The 25,981-nt window shown below is 37.6% G+C and overlaps 1 protein-coding gene across 2 annotated transcripts in view; it reads left to right on the top strand.

Moving 5' to 3' along the window:
• The first annotated feature begins 717 nt into the window (after positions 1 to 717).
• Positions 718 to 25,981, top strand: part of LOC307173217 (breakpoint cluster region protein-like) — a 44,274-nt gene continuing 19,010 nt past the window's right edge. For both annotated transcript variants that reach the window (XM_079896163.1, XM_079896164.1), the window contains exons 1-4: positions 718 to 2,596; positions 20,518 to 20,696; positions 21,339 to 21,443; positions 21,606 to 21,791. In XM_079896163.1, the coding sequence (XP_079752289.1) occupies positions 1,228 to 2,596; positions 20,518 to 20,696; positions 21,339 to 21,443; positions 21,606 to 21,791 (1,839 nt within the window). In that variant the 5' untranslated portion in view covers positions 718 to 1,227. The remainder of the gene's footprint in view (positions 2,597 to 20,517; positions 20,697 to 21,338; positions 21,444 to 21,605; positions 21,792 to 25,981) is intronic.

Raw genomic sequence — 25,981 nt, forward strand, 5'->3', positions numbered from 1 at the left:
AGCATTTTCTATTTCTAAATCATAGTGTCAATGTTTGAATTCATTCGTCAGCCTTAAAATGTTAACAGGATAAATAGACAAAATAGAAAGTCAAACAGGATTCAGATGTGAAATAGAAACTTCAGTCTAGTTCCATCTAATAAAACACTGACAGACACACAATATAACTTCGAGATGGGGAAATTGGACCAAGACGAAGGAAACTTGTATACAATCAAAACGATCAAAAGGTTCAACTGCTGTTTCATACAGAGACGCAAGATGGAGACAAGTTCACAAGACATCATGCATAACATCCGAAAATGCCACAGCATTTACAATCAACTGTCTGTCAGGTGTATTAGAATAAGTTTAAACATTTCACAGAAGCGACTTTTTTTTTCTTCTTTTTTTTAAATAAATATATTGATCGTGTCTTGATAATGTTAAGTATAATATCTGCATACAACTAAAAAGATCATATGCGATAAATCCTACACGATATCGAGTGTTTCTGTAAATTCGTTTTGGCGGTTGCAGCAACGAAGTAAGTGGAAAAACAGCTCGCTAGTTAAGCGTCGCAAACAGTTTTTGCACGTTTTCTTTGTCTTTGTTGCTGAATAACCGAATCTGTGTCTTTAAACTGAGATTGTCTGTGCAGTCAGTATTAATCATGTACTCGTCTAGTCCCACCTCTTCCTGCAGCAGCACAGAGAGAGAGAGAGCGAGAGAGAGCGCAGATACAGTCTGAGCATAATGTAGTGACGGACAGCGATGCCAGCGGTAACCCTGCAAGAGTACAGCGCATCTCTGAGAAATATCGACGTTTGAGAGAATAACAGCACAATTTTCTGGTAACTTCTTTGGATACGTCACTGAAATTACATTTCAGCCTCTACCATGACTGAGAAGTGAATTTTGTACGCGAAACTGTTTATAAAGGATTTTCAGTCATCGTTTGCCAAATAAATGGCATGAAACGCGGATGTCAATAGACGTTTGAAGTGCACATGGATGTTACGACTCTGCTTGTTGTGTTTATGGAGAAAATTGTGCGTCTGTCCAAGATCAGCTGAGTAAGTGTTTATCAGATGTTGAGATTATGCTATGCATGTACACAGGACAAGTTATAACTCAGCGGTAGGATATGAAGTTATTCACCATGGCTTTGGGTGTATTCTTACAAAAAAGTGGATTTTAATGTGTAATTTTTCCCCCACTAAAAAAGTAAACCAGCAGTAAGCAATCATGGTAGAACCTGTTGGCTTTGTGGAAGCGTGGAAAGCTCAGTTTCCTGACTCAGATCCTCCTGAGATGTCTTTGAACTCTGTTGGAGACATTGAGCAGGAGTTGGAGAAATGCCGAAACTCTATTAGGCGACTGGAGATGGAAGTTAACAAGGAGCGTTTTCGAATGATCTACCTGCAAACACTTCTGGCCAAAGAGCGGAGAAGCCATGACTCTCAGCGTTGGGGCTTCAGTAGGGTGTCGCAATGTGAGCGTAAGCCGGCATCCACGGACGTCCATCCTCAGAAAGCTGATGAGACCAGGTGTCTCCCAGCCAAACTGAAGCACACGACCGCAGCAGAGGAGAGTCGTGAGTCTCAGCCGTGTGTTGAGGTGGGGGGATGTGATATCTCAGACCTGGACAGGCAGAAAAACAGAGATGGTGAGACTGACTGGATGTCTCCATACAAAAAAAGGAGTGTTGAAGCTCCACTCAGACCCATTGCTTCACGTGGACCTGCACATCATGAGGCGGATGGCGTTCCAGAGTCTCCACCGAAGGAAAAAGCCACCACAGGGTTGGGTGTCGCTGCACTTCGGTCAAACTTTGAACGCATCAGGCGAGCCAATTCCCAAACATCTAGCGAGGGGAAAAGCGAGAGGCCTTACTACGTCAATATGGAATACCACCAAGAAAAGGGTCTTGTCCGGGTCAATGATAGAGAAGTCTCGGAGAAGATAAGTAGTTTGGGCAATCAAGCTATGCAGATGGAGCGCAAGAGGTCTTTGCATTCTGTCCCGGGTAATCTGTCCACTGCTTTCGGGGATGTCCATAAGCCAGAGCGGTCACATGAAAGAGCAACAGAGAGTGGCTACAACTGTGAGTACGATGAGGCTGACCTGAACGCTGGGTTCCTCAAGGACAATTTAATTAGACTTAATGGAAGAAGAGCAACTCAGCAGAACTGGCACCAGTCGGACTGTCAGCCCTATACGACCGTTTATGTGGGGGGCATTATGGGAGATGGAGAGGAACTGCACTTGACGTGGCCCAGGCGGTCTTACTCACCTGGGAGTTTTGAGGATGGATACACGCCAGATTGCAGCTCCAATGAAAACCTGACATCCAGTGAAGAAGACTTCTCCTCAGGGCAGTCCAGCCACGTGTCCCCGAGCCCCACCGCCTACCGAATGTACCGAGAGAAGAGTCGCTCTCCATCCCAGCACTCCCAGCAGTCGTTTGAGAGCGGCAGCCCTCCTACCCCACAGTCCCAAAAGCGTCTCAAGCAACAGCTAGCGCTCTCCGAGGCTAATGTTGTTGGTGTCCGCAAGAACTGGCCCACTGACGGAAGCTCCAACAACTTCAGCAACAGTTTCCATGGAGATTTAGGTAAGACAACATTCATGCAGTGTTTACTTTTGTATGTCCTGTAGGGTCTGTTTGATGGGCCTTTCGTAGGATTTCACATTCCCACATTGGGAACATATTAAGAAGAAAAGGCTCCAAGATCCATTATAATGACATTTTATGCTTGATATTGGTCTTTTAAGAGGTCATTACTCGCTGTTGTGCAACCCTTCTAACATGTATCTGATTTTGTCGTCATGTGTTGAGTATTACAGGGGTTTCAAACTTTTTGATGCCAGTTATGATGACCCCCTTGTGAAGCAATCCCTTCCAAAAATATAATGGCATAGGCCTACACATTTTCATTCATAAAGGCGTATTATATTGTTTGAGGAAAACTATTAAAGAATTGTTTGAAGATTTGGCTTTTATGTTGTCACTGTACTAAATCTAAAGCAAATGATTAAAATATTATTTAGAAAATATGTATTTTGCTTTAATTGGATGCGTATTTAAAAATATTTTACATATTATATATAAAATATTTAAAAAATATTTTTGCTGAGAAAAATTATTATTTTAGTTTTGGCCAGCCTGTAGAAAACATAATGAAACCGTAATATCATCAGATTTGGTAAATGTGTTATAGATTTTAGATTTATAACATTTATTACATTTAAAAATATTTAGTTAATATCTTCAGTTATGAAATTCTGACCTAAAAATGCACAAAAATGCATTTTTTCTCTCTCTCTCTCAAATTTCCCCACTGTCCTCTTTGAAACCCCCTGGACTTTTAGGCAGTTAATGAGGCAAATCCGTGTTGTGTTTGTCGTTTTTTAAGAACAGTACCAATCCTCCACTATATTTCTTCTTTGTGTTAGCTCTCCATGTGGTTTCTCCCTTTCCTTATCTCGCTGTCATGATACGACTGGTCTGATCTGCAGTGTTTGAGGCCAAGAATGGCCTGAGGCAGTGCAGTCACTCGCTCTCTGTCCACCCAGAGTGTTTATGCATCACTTCACATTAATGTTGTTGTCCTGCCGAGGGCTAATTAACCCAAAGGGGTCGTCTACTATGGTGAATTTAGCAAGGCTTTTTGTTGGGGGAGGGGTGAAAGACAAGAAAGAAATTAAGAGAAGGACTGAAGATACAGAATGTCAAATGAGCAGACATCTGTGGTTTTATTGGTTTGAATGGAAACACACAAGGAATGGTTCTTCATTTTGAATGTGAGCTGTAATGCATTTGAATGGTCACCATGCGAATGGCATGTAGCTTTACGTTAGCTAATATTCAGTCTTGTTTTCCTCATGAATTGAGGGTCACTGCAATGCAAAGAGGAGGTTATTTGAAGCAAAGTGTCAGTGTGAAGCAATCTTGCGTTTAGAAATAGTTTTGCTTTTAATCATTTCATTTTCACATTCGTTTGCACTCTTTTGTTGTACGTGCAACAACTGTTGAAGCAAACGTTAACACTCATGTTCTGTTCAGACTGTATTTATGTTTAGGGTCCCAGAGACCCCAGTGATATAACACTGTAAAAAATTATATGATTAAGAAGTTGTGACAACATGTTTTTACATTGCTTTAAAACATTTTTTTAAGTTATACAAGATTCAACTCATTTTTTTAAAGTCAGTTTAATGTAATTTAAGTTGAAATGACTTAAACATCCAATTGATTGTACTTAAAAATTTACTTTTTAAGCAACTTTTTTTAAAATTTGGGGTCAGCAAGGGATCAAAAGTGACAGCAAATACCTTTACAGTTACAAAAGATTTCTGTTCTTTTTAATTTTATTCATCAACATCCTTAAAATGTTTATCGCAGTGTCCACAAAAATATTAAGCAACTTCATATATTAAGTTCAACTTTTTCTAACATTGATAACAATAATAAGCAATAAATAAGCATAGTAGAATGATTTATGAAGGATCATGTGACAATGAATATATTCAAAATCAAATAGAAAACAGCTATTTTAAATTGTAATATGTCAAAAAATGATGTTCAAAAAACAAAACAAAAAAATAAACTGTATTTCAAATAAATGCAGCCTTGGTGAGCATAGGACATATTCTCATAGAGAACATTTGAAGCATGTTTTCTCATTAATTTATTAAAAGTCATGTAGATATGTCATAGCAAGACATATTAATTGCTGAGCCTTAGACTCTCATACCTTAAACAGAACATTAGAGTTAAATGATTAAGCAAGAGCACAATAATGATAAAATCTAGATCATGTAGAATACATCGTTTCATTGTTCATGTTGGTTCACATCTTTTGTTTTATTATGTCTTTACTTCCCCACTTTGCCTACAATTGGAGACTTATTGTCTTATAATATGTGATGATAATGAAGATCTATAATATAGATAAGACAGTAACTCTTTAAGTAAAATTTTTTAACTGCACATTTGCAAATTTGACAAAAATGACAGAAACCGATAAAAGACTACAGAGCTAAGAGCCTATTTCTCTCCTATCAAGCTGAAAAGAGCTCATCAGCTCAGTCCAAGCTGTAGTTACGTAAGCAGGCAGACAGAGCGCAGAGCTGCGAACTCAGCACGCCACAAACAAATTGCAAATGATCAGTGTTATGTTGCGTTTTAACAGCAGGATCGTGATTTACACCAGTGGGAAGTGTAGCCATTCTTCAGTCTGTCTCTACACTTTCTCCAAATTCTTTTCTGCAATCTTAATCGAATGCCCTCGAGCCGTTCACAAACCGCACTGTCGAGTCTTGCAAGATTGTTTAAACTGCCTCTGTTAGATCCGTTACTCTGAGAGAGAGATCAGAGAGCATGATACACAGATTTTAGTCCTCGTAAACCTCAGTCACGCTCACCTAGTGCCCCTCCCTCGAGTAAACAGCAGCGGACAGTGCGGCCACGTGCGTTTGTCAAACAAGCACATGCTGTGCCACACTGTGGTGACTGCCCTGACATTTTTAAAGCGTCATGCATTGTATATAGTCAAGAAACTAACGGTTGCATGCCAGAGGTTATTTCGCAAACAAGGAAAATATATCTTCATGGAAATCCATTGAGGAAACACCAATAATAAAAATGTTTCCTCAGACCTCTTCTGTGGTAAAACAGTTACTTTTCAATCACGTTTTATAAATCTGCCTCGTTTTACAGTCAAAAGTGTTGTGCTTTGTGGGCTCGGAATGGATTGAGTTTGACTTTGTGGGGATTATGCTGACAGAACCAGCCAGTGAATGAGATCAGGTGGTTCTTACAGTTTTACTGTGTGCCATTTTTCCTGGGAAGCTAAATCTGGCAGGTTTCCCTTCCGTCAACTGGGTGTTAAAAGTCACCTCTTAGGAACACTGGCAGACAACATAATCCTGCCTGTATTATTAAAATAAACAGTCCTTTGTTAAAGTCCTCCTCACAAACTCTTGAGTTACACCATGCATGCTGGCTTGAGCAAAAAAAAAAGTACTTTTTAGACTTGTGGGTTTTGCATGGCCTATCTATCTATCTATCTATCTATCTATCTATCTATCTATCTATCTATCTATCTATCTATCTATCTATCTATCTATCTATCTATCTATCTATCTATCTATCTATCTATCTGTCTGTCTGTCTGTCTGTCTGTCTGTCTGTCTGTCTGTCTGTCTGTCTGTCTGTCTATCTATCTATCTATCTATCTATCTATCTATCTATCTATCTATCTATCTATCTATCTATCTATCTATCTATCTATCTATCTATCTATCTATCTATCTATCTATCTATCTATCTATCTATCTATCTGTCTGTCTGTCTGTCTGTCTGTCTGTCTGTCTGTCTGTCTGTCTGTCTGTCTGTCTGTCTGTCTGTCTGTCTGTCTGTCTGTCTGTCTGTCTGTCTGTCTGTCTGTCTGTCTGTCTGTCTGTCTGTCTGTCTGTCTGTCTGTCTGTCTGTCTGTCTGTCTGTCTGTCTGTCTGTCTGTCTGTCTGTCTGTCTGTCTGTCTGTCTGTCTGTCTGTCTGTCTGTCTGTCTGTCTGTCTGTCTGTCTGTCTGTCTGTCTGTCTGTCTGTCTGTCTGTCTGTCTGTCTGTCTGTCTCAAATTTAAGTAAATTGCAATTTTACTTCCTTGCATTCAAATTCAAGTTGAAATTCTGTATCCTCTTTGTTACCTCAATTCATTTTCAGAAATTAAGTTGATATTTAAAAGGCATTCTCAATTCAATTCTAAATGGTGCACCATCGTTCTGCATGGAAAGGGTAACAGGTGGTAGTGCATTTTATCTTTGGTTTAACATTATTTTAAGAAAGGTTCTTTATTATTTTGAAAACATTTCAACTTTGCAATCAGAATCTGTGGTCTGCTTTCAGTAAGGCTTTGGGAATGGCGAGAGGTATTTGATGGCTCTCATCCCTCTTGTTGTTTTTCCGTTTTATCGTCTGCCAGAGCCCATAAATCCAACGAAAGCCTCAACATCAGAAATACCGCTCATACAACATCAAACGTGCACCATGTGCGCATAAAACCTGACAGCAGTAGCGACCGCTGCATGTAATTTGCTTCTTTTCTAAAAGTCTACTTATGTGGTCAGCTGTAATTTTGCACTACCGATGCCCTAAGACACACTAACTGGTCCTTTTTGTAAGTGTGACTGTTTGCGTGTCACCTGTTGTCCTGGGGGTTGGACTGTGTAAACGGGGGCAGGGCTGAGACCCGGCTGGCGTGGGTCCAGCTGGCACCACCATCACCAGCTGCAGGGGAAAGAGCGGATCTTTTTCACTGTCATTTGATGGGAGGAGCTTTTCCTCACAGAATCACAAACACAATGGTGTGTTATTTTACATAGCACAGATGTAAATGCATATATAGGGAGATACTGAATGTTTGGGAAGGAAATATTGAAGCTTGTCCTGTATTTATTTTATTTTGAGTGTAACTTTACAACGACAATATGTACAGTTAAGAGGAACACCTGACAAAAGGAAATAGATAGATGAATCTCAACGATTCTCAACAAACAGATGTGACAGGCACAAGTCTGTAAATTGCAGTCGGTGTACCAAAAATGCCTCTTCCTTTTTACACAATGTGTTTGCTTATGTCACAAAGGCAGAATAGTCTCTTGATTACAGAGGACGATGTCAATGACGGAAATAGTTTCAATGGGGCCCTGTTGGCAAGAGTAAACTGCAGCATCGTGAAACTATTCCAGTGGTGTTGTTATTTCAAATGGACACTGAAGAACTGGCTTTTCTGGGGTTTGCAGTCAGTGTTTTTCTGGTTTCCTGTGGATTATGTTGACGTTTTAATTGGTTTTAAAGTCGTTCCCTACCCTTTCCAATTTCATAATGTCAGATATTTCAGAGGAAACAGGATATTCAACAAGAAAATAAACTACTGGTCAAGAATTTGGGGTCAGTATGGTTTTTTACAAAAAGAAATTTATACTTTTATTCAGCAAGGATGCATTAAATTGATAAAAAGTGATAGACATTTAGCTATAAAAATACAAAATATTTCTGTTTCAAATAAGTGCTGTTCTTTTGAACTTTATATTAATCAAAGAATCCTAAAAAAATGTATCACTGTTTCCACATTTTGGGATACTGCATAAAAATCGCTGGATGAAACACCAAGATGCACATAAATAAAATAAAAATGTGCATAAAAAGCACCTGTGCTCAATTGAGGCGAGAAAAAAAAATTCCGATAAGAAAAGCTATGATGGAAACGCATTTACCGAATAAATCCCTCGAGGCTCAACAAAAAACTCACGTGACTACCTCAACAGAGGATGTGATTGAATAAACTGGACTAACCAGCGGGCCAGTTTCATTGCACAGCATCTCAAATGTTGCTTTTGGTCATTCTGAAATGCCTGAGCATTTTGATCTGTCATCAAAATGATTTGGTTTAATTCCCTCCCAGAACCGCCTCACACGATTACGTTCCCGAACACCGGCATCCGAACTCAAGAAAACATGACAGTTTATTGCGTTTCGTCTGCACGGTCTGAGACGCAAGTCATTTATGATGTAGGAAAAAAGAGCCACTGTGGCTTCCCCAATTGCAGCAACTTCCATTTTTATTATAGATAGTTTGTGCCAATTCCCCAGGAAGTGATGATTTTGTTCTTTTGAACACATGGGATGGAAACTGTGCTTTTTTTCCGCAAATGTTTTATGCAATGTTGAGATTTTGCACATAAGTTAAATTCGCAGCTTTGGGTGTAAACATAACTACTGAAAAAAATAAAAAATCAGCCAATAACTAATTTTATTAGTTGATATATCGTGCATTTTCCATTCCTTCATTTTATTCATGACATTTAGCACAATCAAAGAATCGTGACAGTGTTGTGTGCTTTCTTTGAGATCTTCGAAACAGTGCAGTCTTGTTATTTTAACGTGCTGTACATTGTGTGGTTCTCCTCTTGCTCAGCCATGTCACCTCCCGTCCTAATTCTGCACCAGTCCCTCTCGTCTGCCACAGGACCACCCCCTCCCCTACATTTCCCCTAGCAGCGTAACCTATATCCGACCTCATTTTTCTGTTCTGTCTGATCCCCTGTGATTCACTGTAACATCATAACCCTCTCTGTACTACCACAAAGGGTTTGTCCTTTTGCCTATCTTCAGATCTGCCCAATCGATGTTAACCCATAAAGCCTGCTGTATCATATTTGATACGCACATTTCTGAGGCCTCTAAATTATCAACATGAAAATCTGTTGTACACTATCTACAGTACATGCTTTCTGTCGTCTGATTGATAGTTTATACTTGTTTTAGCAACTAAAAGGCCTTTTTGTATAATTAAAAAAAATATTTTATAAATTAAATGTCAGAACAACTTTTATCATTAATGATATTTTAAGATGAACACTTACAGCATCAGCAACTTGGGGTTGCTTGACTATCCATAAACTTTATAGTAAAATCATGTTAAAATATGTGTATCAAATACGATGCAACAGGCTTTGAGGAACGTTTATCTCTCAATCCTCATGTATTTTGTTGCATTGTATGTTTTGCCCCTTATATAGTCTGCTATACTGTTATAAAGATCTAATTGAATTGCATTAAAAGCTCATAATTTCATTTAAAATTTTTGGCCATATAAATATTAGCAACTGGTGTGGGTTTTTTTTTTTTCTTCTCCTCAAGTATTAACTCCATATTCTCCTATATCATACTATATGAGCCTTAAAAGCCTGATGTATCATATGCAAACTTTTTAAAATATAATAATAATAATAATAATAATAATAATAATAATAATAATAATATTTTGTGTTAAAATACATTATAATCTTTGGACTAGGCTACAGCTTTTGTTTAGCACTACTAATGAGACTTTCTTGTAAGTTTAATACAACAAGCAAACTGAAAGAATAAAAAAATGAAAGTGCAAATTATTATTATTTTTTATTATTAAAAAAAAAACAACAACACATGAACTTTACAACCAGTGATAATATAAAAGACAAAGTTTAACTTCTTTTTCAACTGTTCCTCAGCTTTGTGCCCTGAACCCCTCAGGGGCTTACCCAGCTTCCCTGGTGGGACTGAAAGGACCTTCTGTGCTCGTTCCCTAAAGTGTTTATGGAATGTCTCAGCTGCTTGAGAAGTGCGGTAAATACACGGCTAATGAAAAGTAAAGTGGCCCACGAGCACAGGCACTGACCCTTGGGGGCTGTTGCGTAGTCATGTGTGTGGAAAGTGATTGGTGTAAAGTGCAGCCTGGAGGTGTGCAGGGCTTCAGACAAGACAAAAAAAAAAACATACTTTTTAAATGACAAATTACCATATCACTTGATAAAGCTGGTTGTTCAACAGAACTTCAGTTCATGGAGTGCATGCATAGCTTCTTACTTAAAGCCCTCCTGTAGTCAATACTTTTAACCCTCTAAAACGAATCATCTATCATTAAAATGACATATTTAAAAGTTTTTTCCTGTGCAAAAATGTATTGATGTCTTAAAATAGCTTGAATGTACGTCCTTACTTCATTTAGTAAATTAGCCCCGCCTCCACTCACTCACACCAGCTCAGAATACCAGATCCACTCGCTCAACTTTACTGTAGTAAACGCTGGTGTAGTAAACATAAACAAACTGTTGCGATTCGATGGGAATATGAACGCAACACAGACCAATAATAGACGATGATGGACGATGGAAGTGACTATGACGGGAAAAAAAAACAGGTATATGTGAGCGTTCTGTCCTTTTCAGGGTCTCAACTTCCTGTTGGTTCGTTGAGACCCTGAAAAGGACAGAACGCTCACATATACCTGGTTTTTTTTTTCCCGTCATAGTTGCGATGTTGCCCATCACAGTTTGGTACATGCATCAGAACCGTGTCTCCTCGTAGCAGATCTTCATTTGTGTGTGTGACGGAGGGCCGCTGTTTTTAATCCTTTACACATTTTATAAGCTCTTCACAAGTCCTCAGCTGGTCAAAATAGCATCATATGTAGGCTACGCACATACAACGAGCACATTTATCCCAGCACACAGCATTGTTTTGGTTGTTCGGTAAGTTCTGTCGCGAAAAATAAGTCATAAAAGCCAACCAATCAGGTTGTGAACATATCCCTGTGCCTTTAGGTTCACTGTTTAAAATCAAAATGTGAACGCTAGGCTGACCTGGACTAAAAAAAAAATATATTTTTTTTTGGCCTGGACCAAACAAACCAAGCGAATCAAACTACAAGTGTAAACGCACCCTAACAGCGAAATTGAATCAGAGTTTTTTGAGTTTCAGAGTATTTCTGCTTGTTTTGGGAATAAAAGTAAAACGGTGTTGATTTATGGTTCCAAAATGTCATGGAAACAAAGGTTCAAATACAGTCGATTGAAACTGGATTAAGATGGATTATTATTTTAAATAATAACCAATAATATTTTTTTTGTCAAATATTTAAATGTATTTAAATATTTTTACATTTCTAAAATACCATTATTCATTTATTTCAACAAATCTGCTTGAAAAATGTTTCTTGTACATATGTGACAACCTGTCAGTAAATGGACTCTCACTAAAGTATATGATCACAATAACAGTTCACCGTGGTGTTCATTGTTGTGTTATGGAAAAACTGTCATGCACTCTTAGTGGACACACATAAGGTTTTCCTAACTGGATTTTAAATGGTCACATATATAATATCTTGATCGTTTTAGTCACAATCTGTAGACCTGACGTGTGGTGTTGGCTGTGTTTGTGTTACTCAAGTGACTTGAGCATTTTATTGAGCTTTGATATACCCTGTTCCCACTCGGATCTATTTAAACATCTTTAATGAGCATGTTTGGTAGTCCCACCCTGATTCTCATTAGCTCTTCTCAACCTATCTGATAAATAAAGAGGATTTAATGACTGTGGTGTGGTCACTTTGATTCATCCTCCTTCATAATGAAAGCAGACGATGGACGATGGAAGTGTTTTGATGAAGCATGAGGGAACTGGCCATCAGCCAAACCAGCAAACCAGTGTGTGGTTAAACACATGCACTACTCCGGTCCAGCAGTAGAGCCACCCTTTCCCAGGCCCTGAGGTTTTTATTTGGATTCAGTATGTGGATGGGATTTGCTTATAAAGTCTGTTTGGGATCTCCGAACAATTGAGTAAATTTGGCCTGTGCACTATCCCTTTCCACAGTGCGAAATAAGCAGAAACGTTTCACTGCTGATTTATTGAAGGCTTAAGCTTGAAAACCGCAGAGTCTTTAGTTGCCATGCCAACCCCTGGTTTTATGTTCTTACCAATGCTTAATTGCTTAGATGGTCGGTTTAGATATTAAAATGTTGGTCAGACTAATTGTTTTCTCCTATTGTGATGACATCATTGCACTGAAAAACGTTTTGAAGTAACTATAAGATGTGTTGAAGAGTTAAACGTTGCCAACAGGCTGCGTTTGTTAGGACTACAACTGTAAAATTATTTTTTCGAGTATGTTTTACAAGAAAATACTATTTCAGTCTTTCACTTAATGTGTTACTTGCTGTGTCTTTCTAACTATTTGTGATATGTACTAGCAATTTCTGAGTGAAAATTGTTTCTAGACCATTTTTTGTTCAGTGTATGTGCTTCTAAAGGGAGAAAGAGATAGAGCGTATTAATAGTGTTGTAGAAAGCCATTGCTATTTTAATTCCTTTTTATGAATATTAGGCCCAGCTATGCTTTTCCACTCCCCAAATTGTCTCAAGCCAGACATTAGGGTGACACACAATTACTAATAGCTTTTTATGTTAGGAAAAAGCAAACAGGATTGGACATTGTCCTATGTTGATCTTTTATACAGTGCATAAGGCATCCCATTAATCGACTTGCCGCTATTTTTCCTCCAGAATAGATCTAAACAAATCTTGTATTGACTCCTCAACTGGCTGCCCTAAGTGAATTGCCTTTGACGGAGGCTATTTTTTTAGTTGCCTCTTGTAGCCATGCAAATGTGTCTGCGTGACTTTCTGGTAAAATCCATTTCCACTCTCACCCGCATGACCGCCCGCCTCCCCAGTGACCTTGCTGTCGAGAGCTTCATTGATTTACTGAAGAAGCAAATCCTTTTAACACCATGCCACTTTTCTCCTTACTCTCAGAGGCATCTCCTGAAATCGATGTGTGTGTGTGTGGAGTGAAGGCCAGTATTCATCATTAACCCGTACCAAACAGGTGCTGTATGTTTGAATGTAGATGTCACACTTGCTTTATCTGCCTGGGAAGTGTTTGTGCCGCAAGGAAACGGGGACCAAATATATTTTGAAATGGCAGTAAAAGGGAAGATGAGCTCTGTTTGTTTTAACTGTTTTATCAAGGTGAGTTCATAAAAAGTGAGAGTACCAGATTGGTTCATGCTTTGATTTGTTAATAAATATCTTTAAAATATCTCTAACTCAGGTCTTCATCAGGCCAAGATAGATGTATAGATGTATGGATGGATGGATGGAAAGAAATTGGATTTTTCAAAATCCAATTTCAAAGCATCAAACAAGTTTTTCAAAAAAAGATCTCTGCTATAACAGTACACTCCAATTAAAAGTACTTAAACATAAAAGTGAGTGTATTCACATATACAATCTTATACTGATTATGTCTAATAACCTGACAAAGGTCATGTAAATGCCTTAAACTTTATTCTTTTAATGGGTAAAAGTCATAAGCAGTTTAAGCAATACCCGACTGGCACACCTTCACTTTTTATAACCTTAATTTCACTTTGCACGTAAACACCTTTACTTCATTTTAAGCGTTGTATGCAGTAAATGCAATGAGTCTGTTCATGATCTGATTTCAGAATTTCTGAATTGTTTTCTTGCATTGACAAGTTTTATGAGCTGGCTTTTGATAGTTATCTATCTTTTGTTGTACAATGACTGGAAACATGTTTTTTTTTCTAAAACATTTCCCATCATCCATCTTCGAAATATACGTATTGTTTCATTCCAGCACTGTGACCATGTGCTACCTTCCACCATTGTCATTAAGTTCTTCTTCCAGTTATGAAAACAGCTACATTGAGCAAGTCCAGACTTTTAGTCTGAGTCAGAGAGTGAAGTCTGGAGATGTTTACAATTCCAGATTACAAAGAAAGACATGAAGGGGGGCCGTTCCCTGAGGCCTGTCATCATGGAATCTGACTGAGGGGTTAAAGCCATCCGAATAAATGCATTCTGTCCTCCCACATTTACCTGGCACCGCTGTTAGCTTTTTTTATATCGTAATGTGAAAAATTAAGATTGAGAGTGTCCAATGTGAAGGTCATATTGAAAATAAATTGGCTGTCTTCATTCCTACAAGCCTTTAAATAGACCTTGTGAAATATTTTAAGAAATACCTGTTTCTGTCATTGACTCCTTCACTTCCCTTTGTACCAGTTCTGTGTTTGTCGAGGGGAGGCTGGACACATTGAAATGAAAAATGATGGTGTGCTGAACTGAGTATACTGTAGTTCCAGTAAATGTAACTTAATACTGTTGGTTCAAATAGGTCAAAACTAAACAAACATCTCCCTGAGCTTAGAGAAGTTTGTTTTCTATTGACTGTGGATAATTGCCACTAACCTAAATTGGGGATAATTTTTCAGTTTGTAGGGGAACTTTTTTGATAGGTTCCCTCTGATGTTTCGGATTCAAACTAAGGAGGAAGAAGAGTAACATACATATATGACGGATATTTTACCTGCTTCCTTTTGTATACATCTTGTTCCTTTTCTTTTGTTTCTTTTGCAGGATGTCAAAGCGTTTTATCGACTTCAGGAACCCTAGAATTAATAAAATGGTAAAAACTAAATTTAGACTTGAAAAAGTACTTGACTTTACCTAGTGATATCTTATCTGTAATGTTGCTTTGGTGTTGATGTGACGTTGTAGATGGTGTGTCATAAACAGGAAGTTGCTTTATCCAAAATAGTAACAGTTGAATGGCTGTCAGTGCACTGAAGAGCTTTTTCCTGCCTGCTATATTTACTTCGTCTCCCTTCTGAGGGGAAAACAGCCCATCAGTTTGTCTTTGAGGTGTTACGGAAATATGAGACACAATAACCACATGCTCCAGATAAAACAACCGTAGTACCGGCAGGCTTTTAATACACATACATTGGCAACATCCTGTTTCATGAGGTGAATTTACATGTTAACCTGCCAAAAATGATATTTTCACACAACATAAATGTCCTGTTGACCTTCTGTTTCCTCTAAGGGGCCCATATGCACACATATAGAGGTACATTATTTACAGCATGATCTTTTTATCCGTGTCCATCTTCATGTTCGTCACACTGCTGACATCATAATTGTGAAATCTTTATCTGTGAAATGATTAGGGGATTTTTTTGGGAAAAAAAATAAAACATTACCAAGATGTTTAATACTTATAAATGTTTAGTTGTTTGGAGCACCGTTGATTTAATTCCATCGCATGATGAATACAAAACAGTGGGGTGTGTATATTAATGTTTTAAATAAAGGAACTGATTAGTAGACCATTTGTTGCATAAAGCTATATAATTATTATAATTTTTTATTATTTCTTTTTTTTATATTTATAAACTATTTGTATTTATAGTTATTGTACTTTAATGTGTATATGTACAATATATAAATAAAATAAAAAATATGAGTAATAATTTAAATATTCCAAATGTTAAAAATGTATATTAGCCTATATGCAATAAAAAATATACAAAACAACTACAGTATACATATCAGCCATTTGATATATCGTGCCTTCTTTGTGCTTGGCCCCAGCTATATAATTATTTATTTTTGCCTTCATTTATGACAGATTACACATGACCTACCACAACATTTTCACTATAGATTTTTCAGATCATCTAATGCGGCCTTTGAAAAACTTTGATCCTCGAGTTTAAAAAGACAGTTATGAGCAGCTGGTTGTGTTAGAGTAGATCAGTGAATCTGATCCTGAGATGGATTGTTCCTGGCCTTACACATCTGGTGCTTTCCACCCCCTTTGGGATCATATTCAAACATACGGATTAGGATGATCTGTGTGTGGTTTTGTGAGTGTGTGTATGCACATATTGGTGCAAGATAAAAGACTAAGAGTGGGGCGACTCTTTTTTTTTTGGGTGGTTGTTGGTATTATCGCAGGATGGAAATGCTGATATTGCGTCATGAGTTTAATCTGCCTCGCATTGAACTGTGTGACGCGTTTGTATCCCCTGCCAGCGGACCGAACCAGCTGCGCTCGTGATTTTAAGTTCAGGAGTCAAAGCACTCTGTTAGTATCTTTGCCCTCTAATTTGTGGATTTAAACAGAATTATATAATAGCTTTGAGTGTTTGTCATTTCAGAAACAAATTCTCAGTTATTAATGTTTCCTTCCAAGGAAATGTAGGTCGTTATTTCCTACTTTGTTCCACCGAAGACCTTTTTAAGACTTCCTGGTTGAGTATGTGGGGCTGTTCGACACTGACACTGCTGTAGATGGACAAGTGCAGACATGAAATGGCTCCAAGGAATTCTTTACTTTCTAAGCTTTTGACTGGCGAACTGTGCCTTTATTATGTTGACAGTTGATTTAGGTTTATTTATTAATGGTATTTCGCATAATCGCATGTATTCCATTTTGCAATCAAGTTTTTCAATATTTCACACAGTTCCTTAATTTCACCTTGACATTCTTGACACAAATATTGAACAGCTTTTGTCATTTTATTATAATTTTCACTTTCCTCTTAGTCTAGGTGTTTTAGCGTGTTTGGATGTTTGTGTGGATGTGTGTTTTTGTTGGAAAGATGACCTTGCTTCAAACGTATGTTTCCTGTGGAAAGTTGAGTGTCATGGTCAGACATCCCTGCACACTTCCTTAATGGCTGATTCACAGTCACAGTGACCAGTGGGTCTGTTCCACACACACTAATTCCATCGGAAGATTGCCGTTTTTGGACGTCCAATTTTACGACAATCCCCCGGTTTCACAGTTAGACCAGTCCCAGACTAAAATGCATGTTTGAGTTTTCTTAACCGAAAGCAACTTGCACTTTCATATCTTAAAATATGTCAGTGCCATTGTTTTGTCTCAAGATGCACACCAGTAATGTTTTTTTCTAAGCCATGTTTATAAAAACTACTTAAATGTCCTATTTGAACTAAGGCCTAGCCTAATCCTGGTTTAATCTAAGCCCTGTCTGTGAAATCAGGCCTTTGTATTTTTGCAGCGATTGTTTAAACAAGGGGTTCTCAACTTTGACCTCAAGGTCCACTTTCCAACAGAGTTTTGCTCCAACTCTAATCAAACACTCCTGAGCTAGCTAATCCAAGTGCCTTTTCATCATTTTAAAATGATGCAGGTTTTCTTCTGTGCTGTTGACACTGGCTTGGTGGGAGATGCATTCTGGGATACCTGGCTGTCTCAAGTTTCTTATTGAAAATAATCGTCATTTTAACCATTCCAGTCACATTTTTGCTGCAAACCTTAAAAGCAGGATAATACATGGCTAGGTGTAGATTAGCTGTGGATAATCCATTACTTATATTACATTACATTACATTTCATTATGTACAATGTCCAATACTTTTGAAAGACATCTCTTATACTCAACAAGGCTGCATTTACTTGATCAAAAATATGGTAAAAACAGTAATATAGTGAAATATTATTACAATTTAAAATAACTGTTTTCTATTTGAATATATTTTAAAAATGTAATTTATTCCTGTGATCCATTACTCCAGTCTCCAGTACTCCAGTGTCACACGATCCTTCAGAAATTATTCTGATTTGGCACTCAAGAAATATTTTATCAATGTTGTGTGAAAACTCTGATGCACTTTTATCAGGATTCTATGATAAATGGAAGGTTCAAAAGAATAGCACTTATTTAAAATGACATCAGGATGTTTGTATGGTTTGTATGCATATGAAGCACATCCATTTTCACAGTCCATGCGGCCTTGGTGTTAGCCACAGGAATTGTTTTGCTCATAAGCTCAATGCTAGTCGCTAATCACATAGTAACACTCGCTGCCCTTTGGCATGGCTCTTCCTTTTTTCATTCAGACAGCAAAGACCTCTCTCTCGCTATCTCTCTAATCTCGACCTCAACCTCTTTTCTCCTGTTCTCTATTTGTTCATGCTCTGTCTATTATTCTCTCTTTTAAGCAGGCTACATGCCAGGCCACTCAGCAGGACTGCCCTGCGTGCACTCAGAAAACTATATATCAGAAGTTGAGACTGATATAGCTTTAGAACGAATGCAGATACTAAACTTTCATGATGAAGAAGAACTGCAATGTCACATGAGCCTGACTGCAATAGAGATGATAATCAAAACCAAACAGAAGTTTTAACCTAGTTTTTGGTTGAGTATCTGAGGCACAAGCTGTAAAGGCTCCGCCCTCTTCTGGAAAGCTGGGTGGGGATCAGCAGCTCATTTGCATTTAAATATACATACACGAAAACGGCATGTTTTTCCTTCCACTGAAAAATGGTAATTTACAACATGGTATAATAAATTATCTGTGGGGTATTTTGAGCTGAAACTTCACAGACACACTCTGGGGACACCTGAAACTTATACTACATCTTGTAAAAAGGGGCATAAAATGGCCCCTTTAAAGGCTAACATTTAAACTAAGGACTGCTCAATGACATATTTGTTTTGCTGTGGTATTGAAATCTCAGTGGTATTGCTTCTGGCTACTGAAGCTATCGTATCATGACAACTCTAGTTTAAACATACTATGTACAGAGCAAGAGCTGTGAGGGATCAATGAGAGTGGATTTCAGTATTGATTTCCAGTGTGTGTTTGTGTGTGTGTGTGTGTGTACGTGTGTGTACGTGTTTTGTGTACATCCACAGAGCTCTTGACTGTAGCTTCAGACTTTGCCTTATTTGAGCTGATCAGGACACCAGATAAGACAGACACATAGTCGATATGCTTGCGTCTGGACATCTCACTGGTGCTGAGCTGTTCACAGACTGCAGGAAATGAATGACTGCTTTTAGACAACTTACTTTACAAATACAGACAGAGGGATAACTCACAATTGTCAGGACAGTCTATGAGGATTCATCATGTCTCAAATCACTGCAGTCTATGAATCACAGCTGATGTGAATGATAGCCGCCGTATATGATACACATGATATTGTAATTTTTCCTGGTTAATTTAGCTATGCGTTTCTTTTATGGAAAAGCGATTTCATTTTTGGGTGAACTGTTCCTATGAGAACAGTTGTGTTGTATATTTAGGCAGTATGAAGTGCATTTGTTTGGTTTCAGCTCAGCAACTCCTCATTTTAAAATCTAAACATGCCCAGTATATTAAAATGGCATCACTAATGCAGCTATTCATCCATGTAGCCCTTAATCCTCATCAATGGTAATTAAAACAAGAACAATGGTGTTGAATTATTCATTGCTATTTGAGTGATTAAGAGGTTTTAGTTTCTGCTCAATGGGGTTGTGTCAGTCTTCTCCTAAATGGACTGCTTTGACTTTAGTTTCACATTTCCGCCAGTGAGTTGGCGTGTTTCTAACTTGCAGATCATCTTTTCAGTGGCAGTAAAAGGGTCTCCGTCAGGACAGAGGCATGCATGAAGTCCTCTAGTCTTCCATTGTTCATTAGTTGTGTCAGGCTCGAGGAATAACAAAGAACTGACTCGACTTACTTGACTGACTCGCTCTTAAACTCATTCTTTTGGTTAGTATCAGTGGTATTCCCTGGAGGTATGGAACAAATACTCAGTCTGTCACGGCAGCAACCAGATCATATGAAGAAAATGTTAGCTCAAGCTTATTGAAAAAAAGTCCTCTCTTTTTCCCAGAGTCCGTTTAAACAAAGGCAATTAATTCCGTTGTATTACATTAAACAGTGCATCATGGTGGACTTTTAGTAGAATAATAAAAATAAGAATAAAAAAAAAAAATCCTTATATTGTCAGAGGAAAACATTACAATTCAATCGTTGCTTTTTACTACACACATTTTTAATAATTCAGTTGCAGCGTCATGCATTAATAATGAACAGGAGGCTTAATTGAGGCTGTGATTTAGAGAGATGGTAGATAATGTTTCCAAGAATAAATGCGAAATGGGTGATGAATTCCTAACGGCTTTGGTTGTCTTCGCTTGGCAGACATTATCTGTTGCTTTCAATTATATGTCAAGGTCTTTATTGCTAAGAGGAAAAAGCTCAGGCGGTAAGTCTTTTTGGCTAAGGTTTCAGTCCTCTGTGTGGATTACATTAAGAGATAAGAGATGTATGAGACTCTCTGCCTGATGAAGGATGTATTGATTATTTCAGGCACTCAGAATTAAGATTTATTAAGATATCACCCATGTTTGGGTGCTTGCCACTTATTGACAATGGAGATTATATTATGTACTAATATTTTATTGTTGTTATACTGTATATTAACTCTATTTTGAATTATTGATATGATTTCAAAGTGAATAAAATCATATGTTACACTTCTAAGTCAAGTATGACACCCTGACTTCTCTTGTCTCTATTTGCAGACATCCCGTTTAGCGGGACCCCGCCTCCAGCATACGTTTATGATGGCGTTCGAGGGGAGGACCAGCGTATGCAGCCTGACGTTGCATCCTACACGGATGACTCCCTCTCCTCTCCTCGCCTTCACCTAAAGGGTCGAAGCATTAGAGAGACCTCAGGGTCCCTGGAGTCCGCTAAATCAGTAAGGGACATTGATATACAGAGAACTACATGTAGCATTTGCTTTCATGATATCATGGTGTTTAAACACCTCTCTCAAAGGTTTTTGTCATTTAAAAAGTTGCTTTTTTTGTATGATTTTTTTTATCATTAGGGTTGCATGAAAAATTGTTACCGTATAGGTTATTGGCCAATATTTTATTTTATTTTTTTCAAATAGGCTATATTGGATGTTTAAATATACATGATCAATGTATAATTAATGTTAATGTCATCCTAATTAAATCTCAAAATGAATATTTATTTTTCATACTGTATTATAATGTTTTGATGATCATATTTAAACAAAGGCAATTAATTCCGTTTTATTACATAAAAAAAACATGAAAATAATTATCAGCCTAAATTTTTGCTTCAGGTTTAAGGGTCTTTTAACATCCATGCAAATGTGTGTATGCGCTGAACTTTTGTCCTCTGCATCCTTTATCTTTATTCTTTGGGATGGTTCCTATCAATATATGGGATTATGTAGTCTATATTTGATTACCCTGCTAAGGAATTCCTAGGGCCTTTAGACTGGAATGTGTGTTTTTGGCTGAACCTTAAAGGCTTTTGTAATGGGCACTTTCTTCATTCTTTCCACTCTCACCCTGGACATTCCCAGTCGGAGCTGGATGTCGAAAAAGGGCTGGAGATGAGGAAATGGGTTTTATCAGGGATTCTGGCCAGTGAGGAAGCCTATCTCAGCCACTTGGAGGCGCTCTTACTGGTGAGTAATACAGGACTGATATACTGCATGCTTACTCACTAAAGAGGGTCAGAGATCACCGTCAGAGAGTGGTGTTGAGCTTTGCACATTGCACTGCATCCAGATGGTTACAAATGGGAGCACATGGACCACCTTTTGACCCCCTGTTTTTTTTTATCACAGCCTATGAAGCCCCTGAAAGCTGCTGCCACCACTTCACAGCCCATGTTAACCCTCCAGCAGATAGAAACAATTTTCTTCAAAGTGCCTGAGCTCCATGAGATCCACAAAGACTTTTATGATGGCCTGTTACCCAGAGTGCAACAGTGGAGCCACCATCAATGTGTGGGTGACCTCTTCCAGAAACTGGTGAGCAGTACTGTATTATATTGTTTACTATAAAACATACAACATTCATGCTGGATCTTTTGGTTTAAAACAAAAAGAAAAAAAAGATTTAGAAGATTAGAAGATATTAAAATTAGAAAAGCCTTTCATTTTTAAGTTATTAGGGGATTTTATTATGCAACAATTCAGCATTTCATGCAGTAATTATTTTCATGTAATGACAGACAACCGATAAATGACCGATATTAAAACACTACTATTTTGTCTAATTAAATGAAAAGAAAACATCAAAACCTAAAATTGATCATTTAAAATGTTACAAGTGTATTAACTTAGGCATAACAATATTTTACAGTATGAAAACTTGAAGTATGAAAATGGATTATTTATTATGATGCTAAAGATAACAATGTTCCTAAATTATTAATGTTATTTAAGATTAACATACTGAACATTTGATGATAATCTAAAAGTAAAAATGGAAGAAAAGAGCATGCACAATTAAATAATAATAAATTAAGAAATCTCTAATAGCAACCGATACCCCATTTGACACCGATACATGTTTTCTGTAAAAAATGCATTTTCTATTCATTTGTGTTTCCAGCAAAGCTGTTATATTATATGAAATTGTATCATATTACAAGATTTTGGCCAAACCACCCACCAGATGCACTATTATTGAAATCACTGGATCATAATGCACTATCATCTAATAATATGCCAGTGTTACTGTTATTCAACTGAATTGTGGTGTAACTTGATGCTGCCACATGCACGTGTCTAATTTAGGTAATCCATACATGATGTTTCTGTCAGACCACCCTAGAGAGATTTTTAGAGACGCAGTCATCATCAAAGCATGTCTCTCCGGTCCTCCCTAAGGAAAATTTCCTTTGATAACTGGTTTAGTGAGCTTCACGAGCAACAGCCACATCATTCCACTCGGCACAATTAGCTGTGGAAACTGAAACTTTACCCCCATCTTTATAGACGCCCGCAGGACTTGACGCTTGTGCAGATGAAAGCTTTTCAGAGCCACACGACTGCATGTAAAACAGATAGGGGGTCTTGCTCTTAGAACGGTGGGGCTGCGGTCAAAAATGCTGGGGTTGAAAGGTATTAAGGTGTTGTAGCCGGATCTCACGACAAACTAGAAAGTTTCTTTGCAGATCTTTTTATTATTTTAACATGTTCTTTGAGGTTCACTTATAATTTTAATATCATTTTTTGCACAAATTTTTTTATTATATGTAGAAAAATTCTTATTTTCTGACCCTCTGTCTGAAATGATCAGTTTTTATGGGGCGGCTCCTTTAAGGCTTGTCAGTAAACGGCCATGATGGCTAAAGTCATTGCATAGGAAACAGTATCAACGCCCACTTGCTATTGCATGTGAGTAATAAGTGTTTTGAAAACATTATTCATGTAAAACTGTCATTTACAGACAGAGCATTATAAAATCATTTACTTACGGTTTGGAGATGCAGCTGCTGTCAGATCATCCTTCAACAAAAGTTTCTTTGCGAACTCTCCATTACACTGTGCCTCGTTTACAAAACAAAATGCTCTGGAGAAACATATAATCCTCCGACACGATCCGGGACACCATTAAAATAAACCATCCTCTTGTTTCCGATGCATAAAAGCAAACGCTTTTTCTCTCTTCCATTTGTCCTGTTGTTGACAGACTCAAGTGCGTGGAGTATGTCAGAAACTGAGCGCGCATCTGTATATCCAGTGTAGACAGCGTCAGTGATTATAATGGGTTTTTACTTTCGACGCAACGTTACATCCAGTGTAGAAAAATGTCAGCTATTAAATGATGATATATAACTATTCGTCAATTTCTTGCTCTGGAGACAGTCATATGCAAATCTATTTTTACTTGTAACTTTGCAGATCCGACAAAATATCAAAACGATCTACAGGGTGGGCCATTTATCTGGATACACCGTAATAACATGGGAATGGTTGGTGATATTAAAGTCCTGTTTGTGGACTTCTAAATGGCCACCATGGTCACCACCCATCTTGAGGAGTTTGCCCCCTCACATATACTAATGTGCCACAAACAGGACTTTAATATCACCAACCATTCCCATGTTATTACGGTGTATCCATATAAATGGCCCACCCTGTATTTTAAGCTATGAAACTGTTTTTTCATTGGATGGATGTTTTGATTGAAGACCTCTTACATGTTTTTGCCTGGAACAAGGAGCATTAAAAATAAAATAATAATCTGTGTTTGTCACCGTCTTTTTGCCTTTCACATTATATCTCTGAATTGTGACTGTTTCTTGTATTTTACCACTTTATACACTACCGTTCAAAAGTTTAGAGTCAGTAAGATTTTTTTTAAAGAAAGGATTCCCAAAGGATGCATTATAATGTAATGTTATTAGACATTTGTAATGTAACTAAATATTTATGTGTAAAATAAACATTGTTCTTTTGAACTTTATGAATTCTGAACAAAAAAGTATCATGGTTTTCACAATATATTAAGCAGCACAACTTCTTTCAACATTGATATTAATAAGAAATATTTCTTGAGCATCAAATCGGCATATTAGAATGATTTCTGGAGGATCATGTGACTCTGAAGACTGGAGTAATGATGCTGAAAATTCAGCTTTGCCATTACAGGAATAAATTACATTTTTAAAATATATTAAAATAGAAAATTGTAATAATATTACTCTATTGTTTAACAAATAAACGCAGCCTTGGTGAGCATAAGAGACTCCTATAAAAAACGAGTTGTTTTATGTTTTATGTTTTATGCTGCAGCTCTCATAATTGTGCTTCCATACATCACCTTTGCAATTGTATGAAAAAGTGAAAATAAAGTGAAATTTAGATGTAGTGAAAACACTACGTCTTGTGCCCAGACATGATATTATAAAACAAAACGTACAGTTTTGAAAGCCGTAAATTAAAACTATGTAGTGAACTGTTGCATGGTGTCGATCTGCTCCACTCCGGATAAATTCTGACGTTTCCACAGTTGGGGTTTGGGTTAGAAACTTATCACCATCCCCTTTGGGATCCACGCCCATGGTTGTAGCTGGGAATTTAGGTGTTGTTTGACATTCATCTCTTCTTTGAAATATAAAGGCACTGGGGTTGAGGAAGTGTGGCCGAAGGCTGAATTAATTGTTAATCCCACAATGATTATATTGTTAGCTGCAAATACCTTTTGTTATTATTTGAGGCATTAGTGACATGTAAAACGGAGCATTTTTGTGGCTTGTTCCTTTATCTTTGTGCATTTAGATATGTTTGCATGGAGGGAATATTTATAACACACAAATATTTGGGGGAATATGCCATGTTCCTTACCGTATGTATGTGTGTGTTTGTGTTTGAAATGACAGTTCTCTTCCAGGGTGTGTGTTTTACACAGAGAGGGGTAAATAAACAGGAAATCCCACTGGGAGACATGGTCACACAGAGCTTTCAGTGGACAGTGAGTCCAGTGTCTGCTCTGTTTCCCAGAATGCATGATGTCATGGTGCAGGAGTGCATGTGTCTGCCCTGGAAACCCACTCACTGCTGGGCATTCCCTTGCCCTCTCCCTCTCCCTGTGGACCGCCAACTCTCATGCCATGGGATTTACTCCCCTGACTCCTTACACAAGTTTAGTCCAAAAATTGTCTCAGATGTTGTTTTCATACTGTAATGAATAGGTTCAGGCCAGTGTTTCCTACAGAAACTGGTCAAGCTGCAAGTTTTTGACTCACTAAAATAAACCGGTTCATAAAAGTAATTTGTTTGTGAATCAAGATACACTGGTCAAGCTGCAAGTTTTTGACTCACTAAAATAAACCGGTTCATAAAAGTAATTTGTTTGTGAATCAAGATACACTGGTCAAGCTGTATGTTTTTGACTCACTAAAATTAACCGGCTCATATTTGTTTGTGAACTGGTAAACACCAGTAGACATTTCCTGACATTATTCCATGATATTACATTATTTCAAGTGTTTATCACATTCAATATGAACTGAGAACTCCCATTCACAGCTCAAATAAAATATAACACTTTTTGCCATGCCACTGAAGATGTGTCCTCAGAACACTTCACTAGAGGAGAGTCTTTAGAAAGTGCTTCTTTTCATTAATGGTTCTTTTCACTCTTTTAATGAGTATTCATCTTTTATCAGCGAGCGGAGTTAACAGCACGATGTAATCCGTCTTTTTTC

Source organism: Squalius cephalus (genome assembly GCF_949319135.1).
Source record: "Squalius cephalus genome assembly, chromosome: 16".
Taxonomy (NCBI): domain Eukaryota; kingdom Metazoa; phylum Chordata; class Actinopteri; order Cypriniformes; family Leuciscidae; genus Squalius; species Squalius cephalus.